General features: G+C 47.0%; 1 protein-coding gene across 4 annotated transcripts in view; it reads right to left on the bottom strand.

Moving 5' to 3' along the window:
* Positions 1-19,307, bottom strand: part of FANCA (FA complementation group A) — a 32,358-nt gene extending 13,051 nt beyond the window's left edge. For 2 of the 4 annotated variants that reach the window (XM_048958782.1, XM_048958781.1), the window contains exons 1-24: positions 19,268-19,307; positions 18,651-18,760; positions 17,864-17,936; positions 17,440-17,582; positions 16,751-16,846; positions 14,938-15,011; positions 13,777-13,886; positions 12,990-13,069; positions 12,498-12,531; positions 10,087-10,153; positions 9,891-10,003; positions 8,835-8,911; positions 8,287-8,428; positions 7,636-7,769; positions 6,586-6,696; positions 6,084-6,179; positions 5,927-5,986; positions 4,812-4,900; positions 4,380-4,440; positions 4,240-4,289; positions 3,091-3,167; positions 1,369-1,473; positions 713-855; positions 207-277 (exon numbers count right to left, since the gene is read on the bottom strand). In XM_048958782.1, the coding sequence (XP_048814739.1) occupies positions 207-277; positions 713-855; positions 1,369-1,473; positions 3,091-3,167; positions 4,240-4,289; positions 4,380-4,440; positions 4,812-4,900; positions 5,927-5,986; positions 6,084-6,179; positions 6,586-6,696; positions 7,636-7,769; positions 8,287-8,428; positions 8,835-8,911; positions 9,891-10,003; positions 10,087-10,153; positions 12,498-12,531; positions 12,990-13,069; positions 13,777-13,886; positions 14,938-15,011; positions 16,751-16,846; positions 17,440-17,582; positions 17,864-17,936; positions 18,651-18,760; positions 19,268-19,307 (2,156 nt within the window). Of the gene's footprint in view, positions 1-206; positions 278-712; positions 856-1,368; positions 1,474-3,090; positions 3,168-4,239; positions 4,290-4,379; positions 4,441-4,811; positions 4,901-5,926; positions 5,987-6,083; positions 6,180-6,585; positions 6,697-7,635; positions 7,770-8,286; positions 8,429-8,834; positions 8,912-9,890; positions 10,004-10,086; positions 10,154-12,497; positions 12,532-12,989; positions 13,070-13,776; positions 13,890-14,937; positions 15,012-16,750; positions 16,847-17,439; positions 17,583-17,863; positions 17,937-18,650; positions 18,761-19,267 lie in introns of all 4 variants that reach the window. The other 2 variants (XM_048958783.1, XM_048958780.1) reach the window with 2 other exon arrangements.
* Positions 19,308-20,512: the final 1,205 nt, after the last annotated feature.

The raw sequence follows: 20,512 nt of genomic DNA, 5'->3' as shown, positions 1-20,512 counted from the left end.
AGTAACAACCGAGGAGAAACACATTTTATTTACTCTTACACATCAAAGCTCGTTAGTTCCTAGTTCACAGCAACTCAGAATAAAGCAGCTTGCAATTGCCAGGCTAGCACTGTGGATATGAACACACAGAAGCCCCTCCTGGCCTCTGGACAAACGCTGGAATTTCACTGTATTAATCAATTTCCATTTTCCTACTTGCATCTTACCTGTCAGGAGGGTTAAAATAGGAAGCAGCAATCAGGTTTTGGCAGAAAGATGTCAGTAGAAGATCAACGACCTGGAATAAGAGGCACTGCTATTTCCTCTTTGCCGAGCTGGATAATTAGATCTAATTGTGCTCTGTATGTATTATGTTTCCCCAAGTTTCATAGATCCACTGGCACTAATAGGAGATGGAAAGTTAAGCCCACCACAGCCCAGGAATGATCCCAACATACAGCAAGTATCTAGGCAAGTCTGGTGAAGAAAACCTAGCTCATCACAGGCTTGGTCTAATAGAACCTATCTCTGGATCTCTCCACCAGACATCCAATGACTTCCAGGAGGTGAAAACATAGGCACAGTCTTTGCAGGGCACTACGAAGCAGACAACAGAAGTGTATTTCCTGTTTGCTGCAGATAAAGCAGCCTTGCACAAATAGCATCCAGACGTTGTATGCAGGTGTGCACCTACCCACTGTGCCATTTTGCATCTCAGAAGGATGGTACTCACGCTCTGATGACAGGGTTCCAGACTGGGGTCACAAACATTAACTTGGATTCGGGAATTCAGAGCGGCAGCTTCATTCTCATCACTGTTGTGACCCAACGCACTGGAGAGTCTGTCAGAAATGACTGCAATCTGTGCTGGCACATCTGTGAGAGAGTAACAGGACAAGAGGGGAGGCAGGACAGAGGGCATGAAAGATTTACAACTCTACATGAAACAGAACAAGTGAGACACATATTCTAATTGATCAGAACCCAAAGGATGCTATGAAAAGCTGTAATGAGCAAAAAATATTAGCTTGAACACAGCAATCATCTTTGTTTTAGAAGACAACATTATTTTTTTCCACAGTACTGTTATGAACACACAAAAAAAGGAAAACAGCCTTCAGAAGGGGGGGTTTGAGTCAAGGCAAGCTCCAGGAACAGAGCTGCATCACGGCAAAGATGTGTGCAGAGGTGAGCAGTCACAAAGATGCAGACCTGAAGTTCCCACCTCAAACATGAAAAATACATATTCATAGCTGGGTTACACTGATCTGAAAGACAACATCTTCAAGCACCAGTGGGAAGTAACTATTGCTGTTGCTTTGGCTATTAGCCATGTTTTACGAATACAGCAGTCAGTTGGGGGTAATTACAACTTGCCTTCTTCCATACCTTCGTGTTTAGCCTGGTCCACAATCAGCACCCTCAGTGCAGCCAGCTCAGCCTTCAGGTGCTCTGCAGGCTCTTTGGAATGGCTGGATTCCACTTTGGATTCCTCTGAAGAAACAAGAGGGAAGGGCAACTCATCACTCTTATGTTTTTACAGTTCTTACATTATTCTGAGTGCACTGAATTGGTTTATGAAGTGTGTTCAGCAGTCCTGCATGCCTTTTCTGCAAAAGTCATTATTTATGTTTTCCTATAAATTGTAACAGATCCCCCCCCAAAAAACTGTCAGCCTGCCACACACACAGCCTTGTTTTCACATTCAAAGTATGCTACTTGATTAATCATTTATGAGCTTACGCCTAACTTCAGAACAGAACTCATTTGATAAAGAGAAAAACAACAGAAGATGTCTCCTTTCAGTTTCCATTCCATTTTCTTTAGCTCTCTGCCCCACATGGAAACATTTGCTGTTCTCTAAAGCCTGGAAGCAGAGTTTCAGAACACAGAAGGAAACGCTGCAATGCAAACATATCACATCATCAGCTTCTCCCTCCCCAGCCCCAACACCACGTCACATCTTCAGGTGTCACACACAACCACGGCGCTTTCTTTTGTTTAAAAGAGGACAGTGAAAGAAATTCCTTTTCCCACTAGAAACAGAGCCACAACCACCCGATGCAGCCGCTCAGACGGGAGCACGGGGCAGGGATCGCTGAACCAGCATCGAGGAAAACAAACGAGGTTAACGCAGCATCGTTACAACCTCAGCTGCAAAAAGAGGTGCGAGCAGCGCCGTCAGCCCCGTGAGCACGGATGAGCGGCGGCAAACGGGGCGGCTTTACAGCTGGCTAAGGATGCTCAACGCTGGGTCCGCGCGGGAGCCCCGCAGGCAGACGGGGACGCGGGGGGCAGCAGGGCCGGCAGTGCGGGACGCGGGGCACGGAGCGGGCCGTACCGCTAGGGGTCACTGGCAATACGGCGACCCGCAGCCCGGCGGGATGCTGCCGGTGCCGCACGAAGCGATTCCTCAGCTCTGCCGTTGCCAGGACAACCCCCGCAGGCAGCCCGCCGTACGTCTGCGGTTGAACAGGACTGCTCGGTCACGTCTCGGAGCTACGGCATCTCAGACAGCCGGGCACGCAGGGCAGCAGCCCGTCACACAGAACAGCAGCACCGCTAAGCTCCAGGAAGGCTCTGGCGTAAGCCTGTGCTGGAGGTGCTGCCCGTTATAAGATGCAAGGGATTGAAAAAGGCGCTTGCTGAAAGATAGGGCTGTTGATGAAACACCTGCTGTGCCAGTAATTGGGCTGCAGGGATGGGAGCTGAGATGAGATGGCTCCCACCCATACGCTGTCCAGGGGGACAACGGTGAGATCGGGCAGCAGCAGTGCCACTGAGGGATGGGCACAGCAGAGAAGCCTGCAAGCTGCAAACATAGCAGTGTGCTGGAACTGGAATCAAATCAGCCAGCTCAGGCCTCATCTGCAGCCTCAGCACTGCGCAGAGCTGCAGACAGACTGCAGAAATCCCACTTGGGCAGGACAGGCAGGGGAATCCACCAAGGCAGCAGCCATTGCGTGCCTCAGTGACAGAGAGCACACACACATTTACACAGAAAGGCATAACCAGCAGCCAGGTGTTGAACATTTTCCCTTGCGTGAGAGCATCAGCACAAATATTAACAGTTCTGCAAAGCGATTTTAAGGACATTTTTTGTTGTTTTACCTTGTAACATTTTCTCCTTCCTAGCACGACAGGCTTGGATGTATGTGGAGTACAAGTTGGAGGGTATTTTGTCAGCTCTAAAATCATAACAAAAAAAGACATTTAGTATACGACATGATCACATTCAACCTTCATCTTTATTAATTCAAGCATAAGGAACAGCTTTGCTATGAAGCATAATTAGAGGCTCCAAAGCATCTGAAGCATTTCTTTTAATCATCTGCTGACACGAGGGCCAGAAATGCGTATCCAAGGCTTTGGCTGCATTATGCAAGTGCAACACACACTGCCCCAAAACAATGCTACAGACAGCACACACACACTGATACCTAATTCATATATTGTGGATGTCTGAGATCTGCAGGACTCTGTAGGAGTCTAAGTTGTGTGACATGAAGTATTCACACATCTCGGATGGATGGAGATCCAAGTCCAACCTCCAACACCTGCTGGGCAGGCAGAATAACTTTGCAGCTTCTCTTATATCTTTAGTTTTTAATAAGATTAAACTTTTTTTCTTTTTGTCAAACTGGAATTACAAGGCAGGACTGAATGTTTCATTTGTAGGCAGCATTGTGAACATTCTCCCTCCATGTTAGGTTACAGAGGAATTGCTGGGTGTAAAATAAAGCTCTTTCTGCAAGGCAGAAAAGTGCTTTTAAACATCCACACAGGATGGGTTTGAGTTCTGAGAGGGGCTGCCATCTCCTGAGACATGAGCCTGCTTTCTCTGAAGAACAGCTCAAGAAGCATTACCACACACTCAGCTTTCATCCTCCCCTTCTCCCATATCCCCTCCCCAAAGAAAGCAGAGCTGTTCACAGGGGGGCTCGTCTTCCTATTGAAATTTTATGTTCAGCAGCATTCTCCAAAGCTGGCATGAAAATGTGCCTGGCCTGCAGGCAAAGGGCTTGTGGGACTCCTTCCAGATCATGGTTTTAGAGCAGCCGTTGGGCTAATTACAGAACTGAAGACGTTTATCCACACAGAAAAGCTGTTCCTTCCACATCCTGCAAGCCACAAACAAGTCTGGCCACGCAGCTCTGCCAAAAGGGTTGGCCAACAGACAGCGTTTTGTAAACAAGGTGTAAAGCTTCCAGCCATCTGATGTTCAGAAGCTCAGGACACAACACTGGGGAGCCTCAATACCTTTTTAAAGAATCTATGAAGGCCATACGTGCATCTGGGCTTTTAGGGAGCTGCAACAGAAAGGCAGGCAGGTTAGGTGCAAGTCACCTCCCCACAAACAGGCTGCTAAGCAGGATGCAGAGAAAGAAAAAAGTACTAACCACACGTGGCCTGAGCAGAGCAGGAAGAAACCAGGACGTATAATAGGGCCGCCTGAAAATACTGAGGCAGAAAACAAAACGTGAACAGCCAGAGCTGTGAAGTGCCATTTCATCATGTCAGAAATGAAGCTGGTTCCCGCAGACAGAAAAGCGTTCATGGTGGCATGAAAAGCCACAAACAAATCAGGTCACCAAATTATTTTTTTGTTCATTCTAGTAATTGTGGACTTCTCTTGCTGGCGTGCGTACGCCTCTTTATCCTCTGCAGAAATTACCTCAATTTAGATGACTGCTGAGGAAATGAGTAATGTGAAAGAATTTACCAGATCCTCCATTGCTGACTTCCTCATTGTATTGTTATTTTGATTTGGATCTGGCTTTTTTTCCCCCCATTATTATTGAAGATAATTGAGTTGAGAAGCGTTATGATACCTGGCTTCTATCACTGATGTTGGGATCTTCCTTGTGTTTTCAAATATCTGAAGGGCTTTTTCAACGTCACGAAGTGCCTGGCCCTGGGGCTGGCTCACACAAGAAACAAAGGGAGACAGATACTGTGAGAAGTCAGGGATGGTGATAATCTTCCCTGCTTGTTCATTCAGAGTTACTGACAGTTGTCTGTGCTGTGAGGTGACTGAACAAACACAACTGAATATCTACCACTACTTGATAAGCAGTGTAAAACTGCAGGACAGAGAAACCTGGTCCTGGACCATCAGCTTGCCACAAGGCTGTTATATTGAACAGCTCTTCTGTGTCAGCCCAGAGGTCCATGCAGCTCTGTACCCAACTCCTGCACTGACTGCAGCAGGTATTCCTGTTCAACACGTTCTTTCTTCAGTACTCCCTCACAGGGATGATACCTTTTCTGTTCCAAATTTTACTGTTCTTCTCTTCTACTCATACACCTGAATTAAGACTCATATTCTCCACTTCCAGCCCCTGCTGCTCGAACTGCACTCCATGCAGGATGACCGTTGTCCCGGATTTCTTTTGTTCAAGCCATGAGACATCTTAACAACCTGTGCCAGTTTCTTGCCCACCAAACTGATAAGTTGTTCTACCAGCAGAGCCAACACAGACCCAGATCCTACAGACGTGTGGCTCTGTATCTCCCAGTCTCAATAACCTCATTTCCTCACACCATACGGCACCATTAGATTATTCCTTTTTTCCTTGAATTCCTACCAACAGAATGAGCCATTATTTTCCACATCCCACCAAACAGGATGGGCAAGGATTAGCCAGCACTTCCCTGGCTTCAAACAGCACATGCTGACTAGGTGGCTGATTTAGCTACTGCTTGGCCACTAACTAGCTGGCTAATTGCTGAGTTCCTCTGCAGTCAGTCTGTCCTCCATGCAGGTCTAATTTTCATGAAATCCAGGGTAAGTTTCCATATTTATGACCTTTAATTCCTCTGCCTTGAGATGGAAAAGATTTAGCAGCATACTCAAACTCAGTAGGAATGGCAGATTGATAACTCATACTTGTACAGAAAAGGAGAGCATCACAGGTGAGAAGATGGTTGGATAGATCACCAGTACCTGCATGGATTCATGTGTGGAAGACAAGTCTTCGTAGAGTCCCATATCTTCTATAGCAACCTGCATGAGGTTACACAGACATGGGCACTGTCACTGCACAGCTCATGTTTGGACAGATCTATAAGGATCTCTTTCCAAAGGGACAGTTTTTACTAACCTTGAGGTCAGCCAGTCTGGTTTTAGCCAGAGTGATGTACTCCAAGAGAACAGAGCGATGCTTTGTTGGCACAAAAGGTGGGTACATGATATGGACCTGAAATGTAAAATTCAGAACAAGATCTGCCATTTTTACAGGCAGCAACAGTAAAACTCTGATTAACTTTTCCTCTCAATTACCTCAAACATCCCCAAAGAAGACATTACTGCTTGTTTTAAGACAGTTTCACAACAACTGACGTGCAATTTTCCCCCAACAACAAGTAAACTCAAGCACTCAATCTCTTAAATATAACTTCACAGAAGGGATTATCTTCTTCTTGAGGAAATAAAAGCATCTTGCTTGTTTCAGGGAGAAAAGGTTTTGCATAGTGCATTGGAAATAATGCAATTGCTACTAACAACATGAGGAATGTGCTCAAAGGCACACAGCACAGCTTTGTTTATTCTGGAGCAGTTCTGTAGCCGTCTTCAGACAACCATTTCTACCAGCAGCTTCTCACCTTTAAGTATGGGGCTACTTCAAAGGGCACTAGCTCTGACAAGAACTCAAAGAGGAAGACCAGAGCTTTCTTACTGCTCCCATGGTGGCTGCTAGCATTCCCAAAGGAGGCCTGGAACAGAGAAAGTGACAACAGAGCCTTTCAGTTTGGAAAGAATCAGCATCCGCTGCACTCATCCTTCATAAATCCTACATATCTCTTACAGACATCTACTTTGCATCAACAGAACCTTTCTGCAGAAAAGACTCCAAAGAAAGTTTACAGAAGTCTCTGCAGAAGTTTCTTTCCCCAGTTTCCATGTCAAGCTCAAAGTTGTTCTCGTGTGCTACCATAGGAACGCTGAGAGGACTGAGACAAGGCAACACCAAAATGCAGCAAAGGACTGAAATTCATCAGGAAAACACATTGTTGGAGGTTTAGTCTGGGCACTACAGGAAAAGTAAACCAGTCAGCCTATACAAAATATTTCAGAAAGTAAACTGGTTACATCCTGAACACTTCAGAATGTGGAGATTTGCATACCCAGAATACCTGTGTGTTTACAACTGAAAGCTAATTACCAATTACCTATAAGGTCAAACACACCAATTACAGCTGCATGCAAACATCCAGGAAATAGGAATGCTTCATGTGCAACAACCCACAAATTATGCAATCATAACACTGTTGGTTATCAAGATACTGAAACGTATCCAAGCTGATGATTATAACAGGATTTACATGTCTGCATTCCTGACAAATAACTAGAGAAGGCAAGATGTACTTGAGAGATGAAAGGAGGGAGGACCAGAGAAAGCCAAATGAATATATTATTTGCAGACACAAAGGGCAATAATAAATATTACATTATTCCTAATACCAATACAATCACTTGTTACTTTGTTGGGTTTTTGTTTCTGTTTGTCTTGGCTTTAAATTCCTGGTGATCTAGTCTGAAACCAGGCTTTTTATTTATTTGTGTGTGTGTGTGTGTGTGTGCAGAAAAGCATTCCTTATGCACAGGTTTCTCACATACTTAAAGATTAGCAGTCAGGTCTTATTTAGTCTTACCTTAAACCACTCAGAGTAAGGCATGAACACAGCAGGGCCCTCCAGGGCAGCCTGACGGGCTATCAGAAATGCAGTGATCATATTTTCCATATCATAATTCTCAAAGGCCTTTATCAGGAGATGGCTCAGGAGATCTAGAAACACAAAACAGTAACCTCAACCTTTGCTGTATACAGTTGAGCTACGATAGACTAAATGAAGGCAAACATCTAATGAAACATCTGCCCCAAAGGATCGTGCATTAGAAACCCATTTATGTTTTTTCAGTGGTCAAACAATTGGGGATTTCAACTTGCAGGAACTACAGGGAGCCCAGCAGTGACATAATCAGTAAGGCACCCTAACAGCAAAGATAGAAGAATTCAGAAGAATTAAGTAATCACTGCACCACATAATCATAAGAGCAATTATTAAACAGTCATTCTTAGCTGTACACTAAATTAGGGAAGCACCAGGCACAACGCCTGGTATTCACATCACAGCTGGCACAGAACACCTGAATGGAGAGGGTGAGTTCCTGTGGTTCTTTCCCCTACAGAAACGGCAGAGCAGAAGTTATGAACTTGCTGCTGCACTTGGATGGTTTCCTCATTCAGTACCTGAGGAGCAAGAGGCACGTGCCAGCCTGCAGGCTTGCCAGCACCCACTTACCTTTGAACAACTGCTCAGCCTCAGCCTGACAGACCACCAGTGTGGAAACACAGGACAGGACATGCTGCCAATTCACTTCATGTGTCTCCAGGACTCGCTGCAGCTGGCAGATCGACTCTTTTGCACTGAATGCCACAAACAGCTGGGAGGGAATGAAAGCAGCTCTGTCAAGATTAACATGTGGATGCTCTTGGCACAAGCTCTCTTGCGTGCACCTTTTGCATCAGCTTTGCAGGGCCAGATATTGTTCTGGCTTGGAAGCAGCAATGGCTAAAACACACAGGTGTCCCCCAGCTCTTTCAGAAGCAATCTCATATTCTGTACTAGCGAAAATTTACATCTTCAGTTCTTATCTTTGTACTCATTTGGATTGCTGCACAAACAACAATTCCAGTCGTACTTTCCCTTCAAGCTTCGTCCTGCTTGCAGCTCCTGGCAGCTGCTTCAGATTCTGCAATGCACTGTTTTTAAATAATCCCATTCCAGATATTTTAATGAATACAAGATCATCACAGTGATGTTCTCTCTGCAAAACCTGGAAGACCTACTTTGCAGTACAAGGTAGTGAGCAGCGAACACGTCCTTGTAAAGCTCCACTCTCTCTGCTTGTGGATGGCATCAGACACTGTACTCAAAAAAAAGGAGCACGTTAATAGTTGTCTCCTCAGCAACAGATTTAAAAAGAATGTCTACAACACAGAACTTCACTACATAAGATTTCCCTTTACCTTTCACAGCCACAAACACTAAAAGCTAAAGCTACCTGGTGAAACCCTTTCTCTCCCATTCATCTTTGGAATACAAACTACATGAAGATGGACTCTGTCATTTTACTACAGTATTCTCATCTCAGAGCTCTTCTTGGGATCATGCATTCACCAGCCAGCATAATGCATGCAGAGAGAATCAGCAAGGAACCATCTTTTTCCTCAAAGATCTCTTTCAACTGGAAGCCAGCAAGAGTGACCAGCTCTTCCATACTACCTGTGAGGAGCTCTAGATTGTAGCTTGGAGTGACAATACTTCACCAGAGATTGTGCAGCCCCAAAGTAATTTCTTCCTAAAGACATCTAACTTTACAATTAGCAGTCATGGACAGAAGCCTTCCTGCAGTCATAACTGATCTACCAAAATGAAGTGAATGATGGACATCCAGTGAGCAGAGGAAGGCTATGGTCGGTGCTTCAAGCAAGACCTACAGGGACGCAGGATTTCAGCCCCAAGCTCTCTGCAGTGCCAGCTCTCCCACCCAGTTTCTCCTTTGGCCAAAACTATTCCCAGAGGCCACAGCTCTCCCACGCCTGCTCCACAAAGGCTGTGGCAGATGTTTCTCCCAGCACTTCACGTGAGCTTTTGGCTGAAGCTCTGCCTGGAGCTGCTGATTTTCCACCTTAAAGTTTCCTCCTGAACTACAGCTCTCTGAAGCCCAGAGTCCAGCTGAACCTTTCATCTCCTTTGGCACTGTGAGGGTGGGGAAGAACCAGGAGTGAGACAGCATCTCTGCGCTCTGCTCTCCAGGCTGGACTCCACTCAGCCACTGGCTGGGATAGAGCTCCTGACCCACGACAAACCCAGAGACACTTCTGCCCCCCACTTATTCCTACCTTTCAGCAGTGGGTTGTAGGTAAGAATCTCAGTCAGAGTGTGTCTAAAAAACTGCTGCAAGGAATCCGGATGAACTGCGCTTTTATAGATGGACACATCAAATACATTCAGCCTGCAAATGACAAGAAAACATTCAGAAACGATGCACAGCACTACAGTCAGTCCTCCCTTATTCAGAGCAACAGTGTTTCTTACCAGAACCTCATCGCTTGCAATGTGGAGACATCTTCCTCCTTCTCTTTACCAACAGCATCGAGGACCCCTGGTTCCCCAGAGTAAAAACACAAAAAAGGCAGTGAGAAAAGCAGAAAGATTTGTGACACTACACTAACAGTTAAGGTGACCCCATTAGGGAAACACACCATTCCTCAGCATTAAAATCTTACCAAAATGTCTCAAAAGTAACACTGAGGCTCAAAAACTATTAACATTAACCTTGAACCACTTTAAAAGCATTCCCACGAATGTGCTAATAATTAAGCCATCTAAAAATGGACAGGTATTAATATTTAATTTCCAAACCTAATCCTTACAGTGCACACACGAGTGCAAACACTGCAAAGCTGTGCTGGGAGAAGCCTGGAGGCAGAGGTTTGCACATTTGTGCCTTGAGACAATGATCTTCACCATCCTCAGCAAGCAAAGAGGGCACTGCTGGGAATGCCACACTTTTGTGATTGCTTCATGTTGCCTTTCTTCAGCAGCACTCCTTTAAAGCAAGGCCTGTCCTAGGGTGACCGGTGGAGGTCAAACAGGCAGCAGCTCACACAGCACGTGGTCCAGACTGTAAGACTGCACACCTCAAAGCCCACATGCTGAGATCCCAAACTTCACAGGCTGCTGCTGCAGTAATTCTGTTTCTGGTCCCAGCCCACCTTCAAAAGCCTCCTCTTCCAACAGTAAAAACATTTGCTTTGTTCATTAGGAATTGTTCATTAGGAATTGTTCATTAGGAATTGTTCATTAGGATCATCTCAGTGATGCACTCTGAGAAGGAAATCTACCAAATCGAGGCACCAATACTGGCATCCCTCACGTGCCTTTTGTAGGGCAGTCCACAGGGCTAGCAAGTAACACTGCCTTCCCCTGCAGAGGAATGCTTTCAGGTTAAGCAGGGGCGAATAGAGGAAAGGAGATAAGCTCTACTTATCCTTAGGCACAGGAGTTCAGTGCAGCAAGCTCAGTGCTGTGAAGAACAGTGCTTCCAGGCTGCTGTCAGCCTCTGCTCCCCCTGTGAGCAGCTTCATTCATCGCGAATTATTTTACATAAAGCATCCTCATGTTCTTCAAAGCAGCTGATGAGTTAAGTGAAACTCCTCAAAGATGACCCGACAGCACGCACTAACAAAAGTACTTCATACAAAACATGTAATGTATTTTCAGATAGACTGCAAGGCAACTGGTGGCAGCGCAGGCTGCAGAAATGTGAAGGTCAAATGAAGAGCAGGTTAGCGCAGACTCCACCTTGCCTGCCAGCAGCCTGCCTTGCTTCCCCCCACATCCCTCTAGTCCTGAGCTTATGAGGGTTATTTTTCAAGTGCCAGCGCTATTAAAGGGTCACCTGAGATGGAACTCATACATATTAAATAATGAAGCACTTCCCTTGCAGCTTTCCCTTTTTAGAACTGCTCAGCAAGGTCTGCAAGGCATCTGTCTACAGGCAGTGCTGTCTGCAAGACATAGGGTGAGGGATCAGGCTGGCAGTACCCACGCAGAGATGCAGGAGGGATGTTTGGGAGCAATCTTTGTGTTGTGTCCTGGCTTTTGGTCATTTTGCAACAGACAAGAAGTGCTCATCTTCACAACAGCACTGAGCTCGTTGCTGAAGTGTGACAGCAAGGAAAGGGGCAAAGTGATGTCATAAAAATAACAGCAGCACACAGTCAGATCAGGCTAACACCGTGGTCTGGAGCCCACGAGGAGCTGTAAGTGAACATTTCTGCAGGCAAAGCAGTGCAGTGGAAACAGCAACCTGCCACGATATCACCAGTGACACACGACACAAAATCCTGTAGTGAGTTCAGTCTTCCTGCATCAGGATCCGCACTGCAAAGGAGGCACTGCCACCCCTGAGCTCTCAGCAGCAGCACGACAGGCACGTTATGCACGGGACAGCTGAACACTGCCTGTTTGCAGGCTATGCATGTACATCAGAGGTCTTTGCTCTACATAAAAAAATGAGGTCTCACAAAACACAAGTTTGCAAATCCAAAATGTGAGACAGCAGAATGGCCTGCTGGCACATGGCTTTGTAAATTCAACGTTTAATTTAACAAGCAGGATAAGTTAACCAACCCTCTGTGCTGCTGACGGTTGGACTGCTTCCAACAGAGCTTGTTGAAAGCCTGCTCAGATATCTCTACCCAATGTTGCAGCTGGGAGGATCAAAAAGAACTAGCATGAGAAACAAGAAGTTATTTGTGGTGATAGAAGAAACTCACTTCACAAAAGTAAAGAGGAAAATGGAGACACACAACATCAGTGACATAAATGTGTACAGAAAGCATCCCAGAAAGAGAATTTCTTAGAGATTTAGTATTGAGGAAGGAAATTAAGTTAGCAAACAGCAGCAACTGCTAAAAGTTACAAAGCACAAGAACACTTACATGTCAGCATTCTTTGTAAAACAGCATGGCAGATCTGCTCAGAAGGGACAAATTAAGACCATTTAGTGTTGAGAACAGCTGAATTTCATGCAGAAAAGGCAAACTGACTCGACGAAAAGGTTTTGTCCCACTTGATTTAAAGCTCAACATCTACCTCGGGTTCTGGTGTAGAACACATACAGAGAGGCAGAGGGGCAAGCATTTTCCATGCTTACCAGCATCCCATGCCTCATATACAAACGGACAGGAAAGAGCAGTCAAGGTGAAACCAAAGAAGCTAAAAAGTCCTTGACAAGTCGCCTTGGAGAAATTCCCTCTAGAAAGGTCTCTGCTCTGGTTTCAGCATCTCCTCCTCACCCACTCCTAACTGGAGCACTGCCCAAAATCTCTTTGTTGCTCTAACTCAGATTGATTTACAGCCAGAAAGGCAGCGCTATACGAGGCATCTACTTCTTTAACCAACCATTTTCATCAGTTTCCTTTTGTCCTTACATGGGGGACCTTCTTCAATTCCAGCTTTCTCCCCAGCTCTGAAGGCTGAAAGCCATTCTGAAGGAACATGATCGCAAAGTCTGCAAATCAAGAAGGAATCCGTGTTACAGCATCCCCTCTCATTAAAACCACTTGCTCTTTCCCCTCCCAACGGGACTGCTGTCTGAAAAGCTTCGCTGGCTACACAGCACAGTCAGCAAGACTGCTCAGTGCTTTTCTTTTTTTCTTTCATGGAGTAAAATTACTCCTGGGCAAAAAGAGCTTAGAGCAATCAGTGCCAAGAAGCAAAGGAACTGAAAGGATTATTCAGACCAAGCAGTCTGTAGGTCTCTCTCTCTTTTACCACTGCAGAACACATGTGAGTTTCACTTGCTCAACTGACTGAGCCAAAGGTCTGACCACAGCCCTTCGAGGAAACTGTGCCGTGATTTCTTTCTAAATAAAAGCAGAAAGTATGTTTCCAAATAGAAAAAAAGATGGGGGAAAAAATTATCAGCTGCTAAACATTTCTCATTAGAAATATTTTGGGCACTTTGCATCAGCATCGTGTTCTTTACCTGATGCGCTGTCACTGCTGGCCCCGCACATCTTGCAGCTCTACTTTTAGTACCGCATGTGAAAGAGATCCAGGAATTCAAACCAAGCATCTCAAGGGGAAGAACTCACTAAGAACTAAATGTAGCACCTTTTCTGAAGCAACATCAGAAAACACCCTGCGAGGCCCCCGTCCTTCAGCTCCCAGCGTCCCACCAGCACAGCATTGGCTGCAGCCAGACCCTCTCCTTGCCTGAGAGAATGAGCCCCACATTCTCTGTGTCCTGGGGGGGCCCCTCTGCCCGCTCACACAGAGCACAAAGGCTGCTGCACAGCCACTCCTCCACGGCACGGCCATCCACACTGCTGGGAACAAACAGAAGCACATTCAGTTCAATCCCTTCCACGTTTCCTTGCTTGGTTTTTCATTCTGCCATCCCCTTGGTCTCAGGAAGGAGAACACCGTGTGAGACTCTGCCCTGGATGGCAGATTGCTGTAAGCTGGTCCAGCAAGAGCTTGAGTTGCCTCCTAAGAAGATTCCCAAACAAACACCAACAATGAAAAGCAATACATGTGAAACCTCATGTCCGAGTTCCATCATTTTTGAGGTCTTCCAATTTAAAATCTTTTCAGATTTTTCATTCTGATTTCTAAGTCATTTGCATAAAAATGCTTTCCAAAACATTAAAAAATCAAACTCTCTTCGGTTTCCTTGAAGTACAGTGAGCACTGAAAGGCTTCTTTCCTGTCCCATTAACAGACAAGTAAACCAGCATCAAAGGCTGCACCAAAGATTGCAGTAATATTCTTTCAACGCCATAAAATAACGACGTGAACTTCAGGAGTAACTGATCCTCCTGGTTAGCTCCATACTGGGAAAAACAAATCAACCCTTAGAATTGCCATCCTCTGGAGATGACCTCTGCCACACCTCACTGACACAGTGGTTTTACAGGACAGAAGCAAGACTTCTCGCCAAGAACAGCCCCAATTCTCACTGAGTTTCCAGGCAGATCTCAAGGCACAGCCAGCGAACCAAAGGGGCTGGGTTAGGAACCATCCCCAAACGGCCTGGGATTTATCCCTGCAGGGCCATCTGGGGCAATGGAACAAAGAATCAGGTAGAACATTAACTAGAATGGTCTTTAGTGGCAGTTTCCACCCAACCATCCTGTCCCACATCACAAGTGATTCAGCAGCCCTGGAACAAGCAGTCACCATGCCCTGAACCGTGCTAATTAACACAGAGTAACCTCTCAAACCCTGGCTAACTTCTTAAATCCTGCTAATCTGATCACCTGCAAGCATCTGACTGTATTCTTAGTCCAGAATACTCACGACTAATCCCCGATTACATTTCAATAGGCTTTAAGAGATTTAAACATGTGTGTAAACCTCCAAACCTCCACTCACCTCTCCAGCAGCTCTGCCAGCCCAGTGATGCCATTTGTGTGCAGGTGCCACACAGCCTCCAGCACTGGAAGGTCCTACCAAGAAGGTCACGATTTGGTCACAGCACATAATTCACACTGAATGTTTTGATAACAGTGTACTAAAGAAATGGAACCAAATTTCGTTGGTCACCCAGCCTAGGATCTATGGAGATTTAAAAACTAACATATCAATACCAGGTGAGGAAAAGTTGTGTTTGGTTTCCCCTCCCTACAAACACTGAGGGCTAGGCGCATCGTTGTACATTTCCACGTTAAGTCATAAATATGCCAGCCTTCATCCCCTGGCTGAATCCTAATTCTGAATAGACAAAGGAGCAGTGGTATCCCAGAGAACATTTAGAGCCTTGTTCACTCAGAACCAATAAGATTGGAGAATTACCCCTTAGTTCTCCCCTTGTTAGCTTCTGTGATTCAGTTTTGCTCTCTCAAACCCGTTTCCCTAGAGGAGCCTACAGAGATGCTGCAGCTGTACAAGACAGGCCTATGGGCACAGGGGAGCAGCAACCACCACCTGAGCTGCTCCTGAACACCAGGCCAGCCATTGCCACAGTCAGCACCAGGCACTGCTTTGGTGTGGATTAAACCTTTTCCACCTCCCTGTAACATCACCTGCAGCTCCCAACAGAAGAGCATGTCCTGGAGAGCACCCTGTGCCAGCAAAGCTCCAGGATGCACCAGGCAGGGAAAATGGTGCAGCAGCAGCTTCTGCTCCTTCCAGTCCCACTACAGAAACCCTGACCCAGAAATAAAATGCTTTCCACTCCTTGCAGGGGAAGTCCTGGGAGCAAAGCAGGCAGCAGCAGCCCTCTGCACTGACTCACAGCTGCTTTTCAGCCTGACCCCAGCCTCGCCCAGTACTTCGTTTTCAACAGCTTAATCCTTTACTCTATCAGTCTCACTTGTACAGCAGCACTTGATCTCCGTGTCTACCTGGGAACAAGATTTTAATCAGCCCTTAAAACACACAGTTCTATTTTCAGCCCATGAATGGACATTTGAGACTAGAGAGCACCTTCTTATCCACATGGGTCAGTCTTCTCACTCTTTCCCACCACAGCAGCAAGCAACCAAATTTGTCTGGCTCACAACAAGTATTCAGCTCTGCCCAGAGCTCCACTTATCTTCACAGAACAAACCACCCAAATGAAATGAAGACAACACATTTGTGAAACAATCCGACTTGTTATCAGCCATCCTATTTCTCTCATGCCATTTGCTGCATGAACTCGCTCTGGCTTATCACAAGTCCCAGATAAATAAAGCAGGGAGCCAGAATGCCAAAAGGCCCACTGAGTGCTACTGGCAAAGCACACAAAGGGCTACTGGGACCATGGGGACCCACAGCCAGCTGGGAGATCCTGCGCTGATCTGGGAACCTGTGCCCAGATGGGCAGTTATTAACATATTTCATTGATAACAGCAGGTCAGTGAAGCTAAGCAGAAAAGAAAATACCCTCCAAAGCCTGTATTAACTGCAGCAACACCCCAGGCAAGCTTAATCCCATGCTGTATCTCCAGATCCTGTGTTTTCCGTGCCTTTCCTAGAACCAGCCATGCTCACTATGTGCAGAGTCTAAAATCTCAGGGGTGAGCAATGGCAAAACTGCTGCAGATCACAAAAAGACACCAAAATGAGTGGAATGCAGATGGCAGCATTTCAGTAGTCCAGCTTAGAGTTCTCTCTGTCCTGCACAGGTCAAGAGGGTTAAAAGCACGCTCTCTGATCCCATAGCTGAAATCTAAATGGCAAACATTCCCTTGTGAACTCTCACCTTCATTTTCCAGATTTCCTGACAGAAGTGTGAGCGACTGAACACGTTGTTCTCCAACAAATCCTTGGCTGTTCGAAGCAAGCAAGACAACTTTTCCTGGAATCACCCCAAAAATGAAGCAGACATCATTTCCTTTATAAATAACACGTTCTTACAAAAACAATTTGCTGGGTTTTTTTTTTTCCCCCGCTTTGTGGTTTTAAAGACTTGAATAGCAAAGAGAATTGCTGATGAAAGGCCCAACCTTTCACCTTAAGGCTGAGTTAGAAGCTGACAGCACTGGCACCTGACAGCTCCTCAGGGGGGACGTGAGCCAGCAGCCATGGCCCAGGTTCTGGGGAGAAGGCCATCACCACTGCAATCTAAGACTGATAAAGATGGAACAACGATGACACTGAGCCACACCAGGGAAGGCTGGAGCACACCAGTGGTGACTGCATCTTGTTGTGGAGAGATGCTCTGGCAACAGCAGGAAAGCTATCAAAAATTAGCAGCTTTCCATAGGGGAGAAGAGTGCCACGTATCAGTGAGCGGATCAGATACATGAATGAGCGATCGGCCTCTTGGCTCCTGTGTGCCTGGATCTTTATCAGAACAGAGGGCTTATCAATCTTTATCAGTCCAGGATTTAAAGTCAAAACCATCAATACTGTTTTCTTGATAAGCAAAATATAAGCTGCTTTGCTTACTCTCTGGTCCAAGTTCAGCAGAGGTGCTTGAGATGGGCTTGCAGAAGACTGGCAGATCTGCTCGATTTTGGTAACAGCATTTTTGGCTGCCAAAACTGCAGCAGGTACACCCAACCTTGAGGCTTGTTCCTGCAGAACAGAGACTTAAAGAAAAAGAAAAGAAAAGAAACAGAAACTTGACATCGTGGGAGGAAAAATAAAAAGGTGCAAGCACATGACTGTGAAGAGAAATTCCAGATCAAAACACAGAAAAATCAGATCTTGCCAGGGACGCCATTTACTGGAGAAGTAAGAAATGAGTAGCTGAATGGCAGACCAGGAACACTGGGAAGAATACAAAATTGGAATTGCATTTAACAGTCAGAAATCTGGTGTGTAAAGAACGATTCCATTCCACCTCATCTCCCATCAATCTGTCACTCACCGATAAGTGATTCTGATGATGACTCCTGGTGCTCTATGCCACCCTCTCCAGCTGGCTTGACTGAACCTTCTACCTGGAAGCAAAACAAAAACCTAGCAGTCTTACATGTCTTTTACTCACACATGCATCGATCTGTTCCTTCTACAGCATATTTAGCAGCTCTGGCGTTCTATGCAGAAGGAGCAATTGAAATGAAATTAAACCATTACATGGCCATGGTAAACCTGAGATTTCAGGCCATCATGCAAGAGACTGAAGTACAGTTATCTTCATTTTAAGCAGAGAAAAAGAGGTACAGGTCAAAGTGATTCATCCATAGCTCCCAACAGCTCAGCAGCAGCACCAGGATTCCTGTCTTTCAAGTCTCAGCAGTGAAGCCACAGTGCTATAAATACCTAAAACAGCAAAATATTGTTTCCTTTTCTGGTTTGTTTGTTTTTGCTCTTTTTTTTTCTGATACAAAGAGACATTCTGTAGAGGAAAAAGCAATCCTGCTGCTGAGCCATGGGAAGTATTGGAACTGTCCATGCAAAATCAAAAACATTCTGTAGTGTGTGTGGGGAAGAGGCAGAGCACAGCCAAGACAGGATCTTGGCTGAAGTCTGTGCATAGACAAATGACACAGGCTATCCTAATGACAGCCACAGAAGTCAGAAGCGCTTGGTAATTCAGAGAACATCGAATCACCTCTCCAGATTTTGCCCCCATCTGCACAGAAAGCCAAACCTGGTGACAACAGAGAGGCGCTGGGTTTGCCCTGTCCCAGGATGGCCCTGCCTGCTCCTACCTCCAGCAGGAGCTCGCTCAGCTTCTGGTGACGATCCAGGAGGCGCAGAGCGGCTGCCCGGAGCTCTGCAGTGCTCCCAAAGCTGCTTTTCCGTTTCCTGGCTCTCCCTGCTGAGAAGTTTGGGTTTCTTTAGGAGCCGAGGCTCTGTGCCCCGGCGCCCCCAAAGGACAGCTGTGCTGATGCCGAGGTTTGAGCCCATCGCCCAGCAGCACCGCGGGGCATCGCTGTACAGCACAGGGCCCTCAGCCCACGCCGTTGATGTTGCTGCAGGCCGGCCCTAAGACCCAAACCGACCCCAGTGCTGCATCAAGGACACAGGAAGAGCACCAGGCCTGGGAGCGGGTGCGTGAAGACGGGGCTCTGCGCCGGGGTGAGCATGGGGTGAGCATGGCGCAGGCCCGAGGGGAGGGGAGCTGAGGGCAGAGATGGGACATCCATCCCTCCTTTCATCTCTGCCGTGCTGCAGGGAGCACCAGGAGCACCAGGAGTACCAGGAGTACCAGGAGTACCAGGAGTACCAGGAGTACCAGGAGTACCAGGAGTACCAGGAGTACCAGGAGCATCAAGAACCCCGCACCCACCCACTGCCACTCCCACTCCCCCAACCCCGCACCTACCCAGCAGCTCTCGCAGCGCGCTGCCACCCGCACCCGCCATCACGGCGCGCCCGCCAAACCAACCCCCCCGCCATGCGCCGCCATTGGCTGCCGCCGGAAGAGCGCGTCTCCGCCTATTGGCTGAGAGAATAGTGGGCGTGGACCTGTCATCGCTCCGCCATCTTAGGAGTGGCGGGGGCAGGAGGCCGCCATGTTGGGAAGGGCAAAGTGAGACACGTTGGGGTGTTCCAGAAACGTGGGGATGTAGGACTGAGCGACGTGGTCAGAGGCCATGGAGGGGGGGGGGGAAGGGGGTTGGGCTTAAGCTTGAGGGTCATAGAGATCTTTTCCAGCCCGAACGATTCTGTGATGCTATGGAGGTGGTAGGGGTTTCAGAGAGAGCAGCGTCTCTCAAATGCCTTACAACAGGAATTTTGGGCTGATTCTTCCTGGGAGGCAGTTGGCACCAGCCAGGATCCAGCACCGCTACAGGCAATGCCAGGACAGCAGCGTGCTCCTGCCCTGCTCCTACCGCACCTGCTGTGCCTGTGACCGTCTCCAGGTGACACGTGCCAGGTGACACAGGGCGGCGGCAGCTCGTTACACGGGGAACAATGGCAGCAGGTGAAAAACCGCAGGGGATTTCCCACTGGGAGGCCGTTTGCAGACGTTAGGGATGTGTCTGCCCAGTGCCATGCTCTGGGACAGGGAAGTCATCCCCCACCATGTGCCAGTCTGAGCAAATCCCTCTGTTATTAACATCACCAGCAGGTTGCTGCCTCGCTGGTTTACCAGCTTGCAGAGAGCAGTGCTTGCTATATTTAATCCCTCCGTGCTCTATCTGGGAGGTATCCTGAGTTAATGCAATCTGCTCAGGGAATTGGTGTTAATTAAAATATTAATGAAGAAGAATCTAGAAAGGAAATGGAGCTTGAACAGACACTCCACAACTCAATGAGCTGCTCTGTGGGGACTCGATGAGAGGCATTTCAGAGAGCAGCAAATTGGGCAAAGCCATCTCTGCGATGGCCGGAGTGATGAGACCCCCCAGAAGGGTTGCCAGGAGATGCTGTGGGTGTCCCCTCCCTGCAGACACCCAGGATCCAGCCAGGGGGGCTCTGAGCACTGATGGAGCTGTGGGTGTCCCGGTTCATTGCGGGCAGTGGGGCCAGGTGGCCTTTAGAACTCACTTCCAACTCAAAGCATTCTGTGGTTCTATGATGTTGGCTTCCTGTGGCTTTGGAATGAATTATTATTGCATAGGAC

Source organism: Lagopus muta, chromosome 12 (assembly GCF_023343835.1).
Source record: "Lagopus muta isolate bLagMut1 chromosome 12, bLagMut1 primary, whole genome shotgun sequence".
NCBI lineage: Eukaryota > Metazoa > Chordata > Aves > Galliformes > Phasianidae > Lagopus > Lagopus muta.
This window is presented reverse-complemented; position numbering and strand designations above follow the sequence as displayed.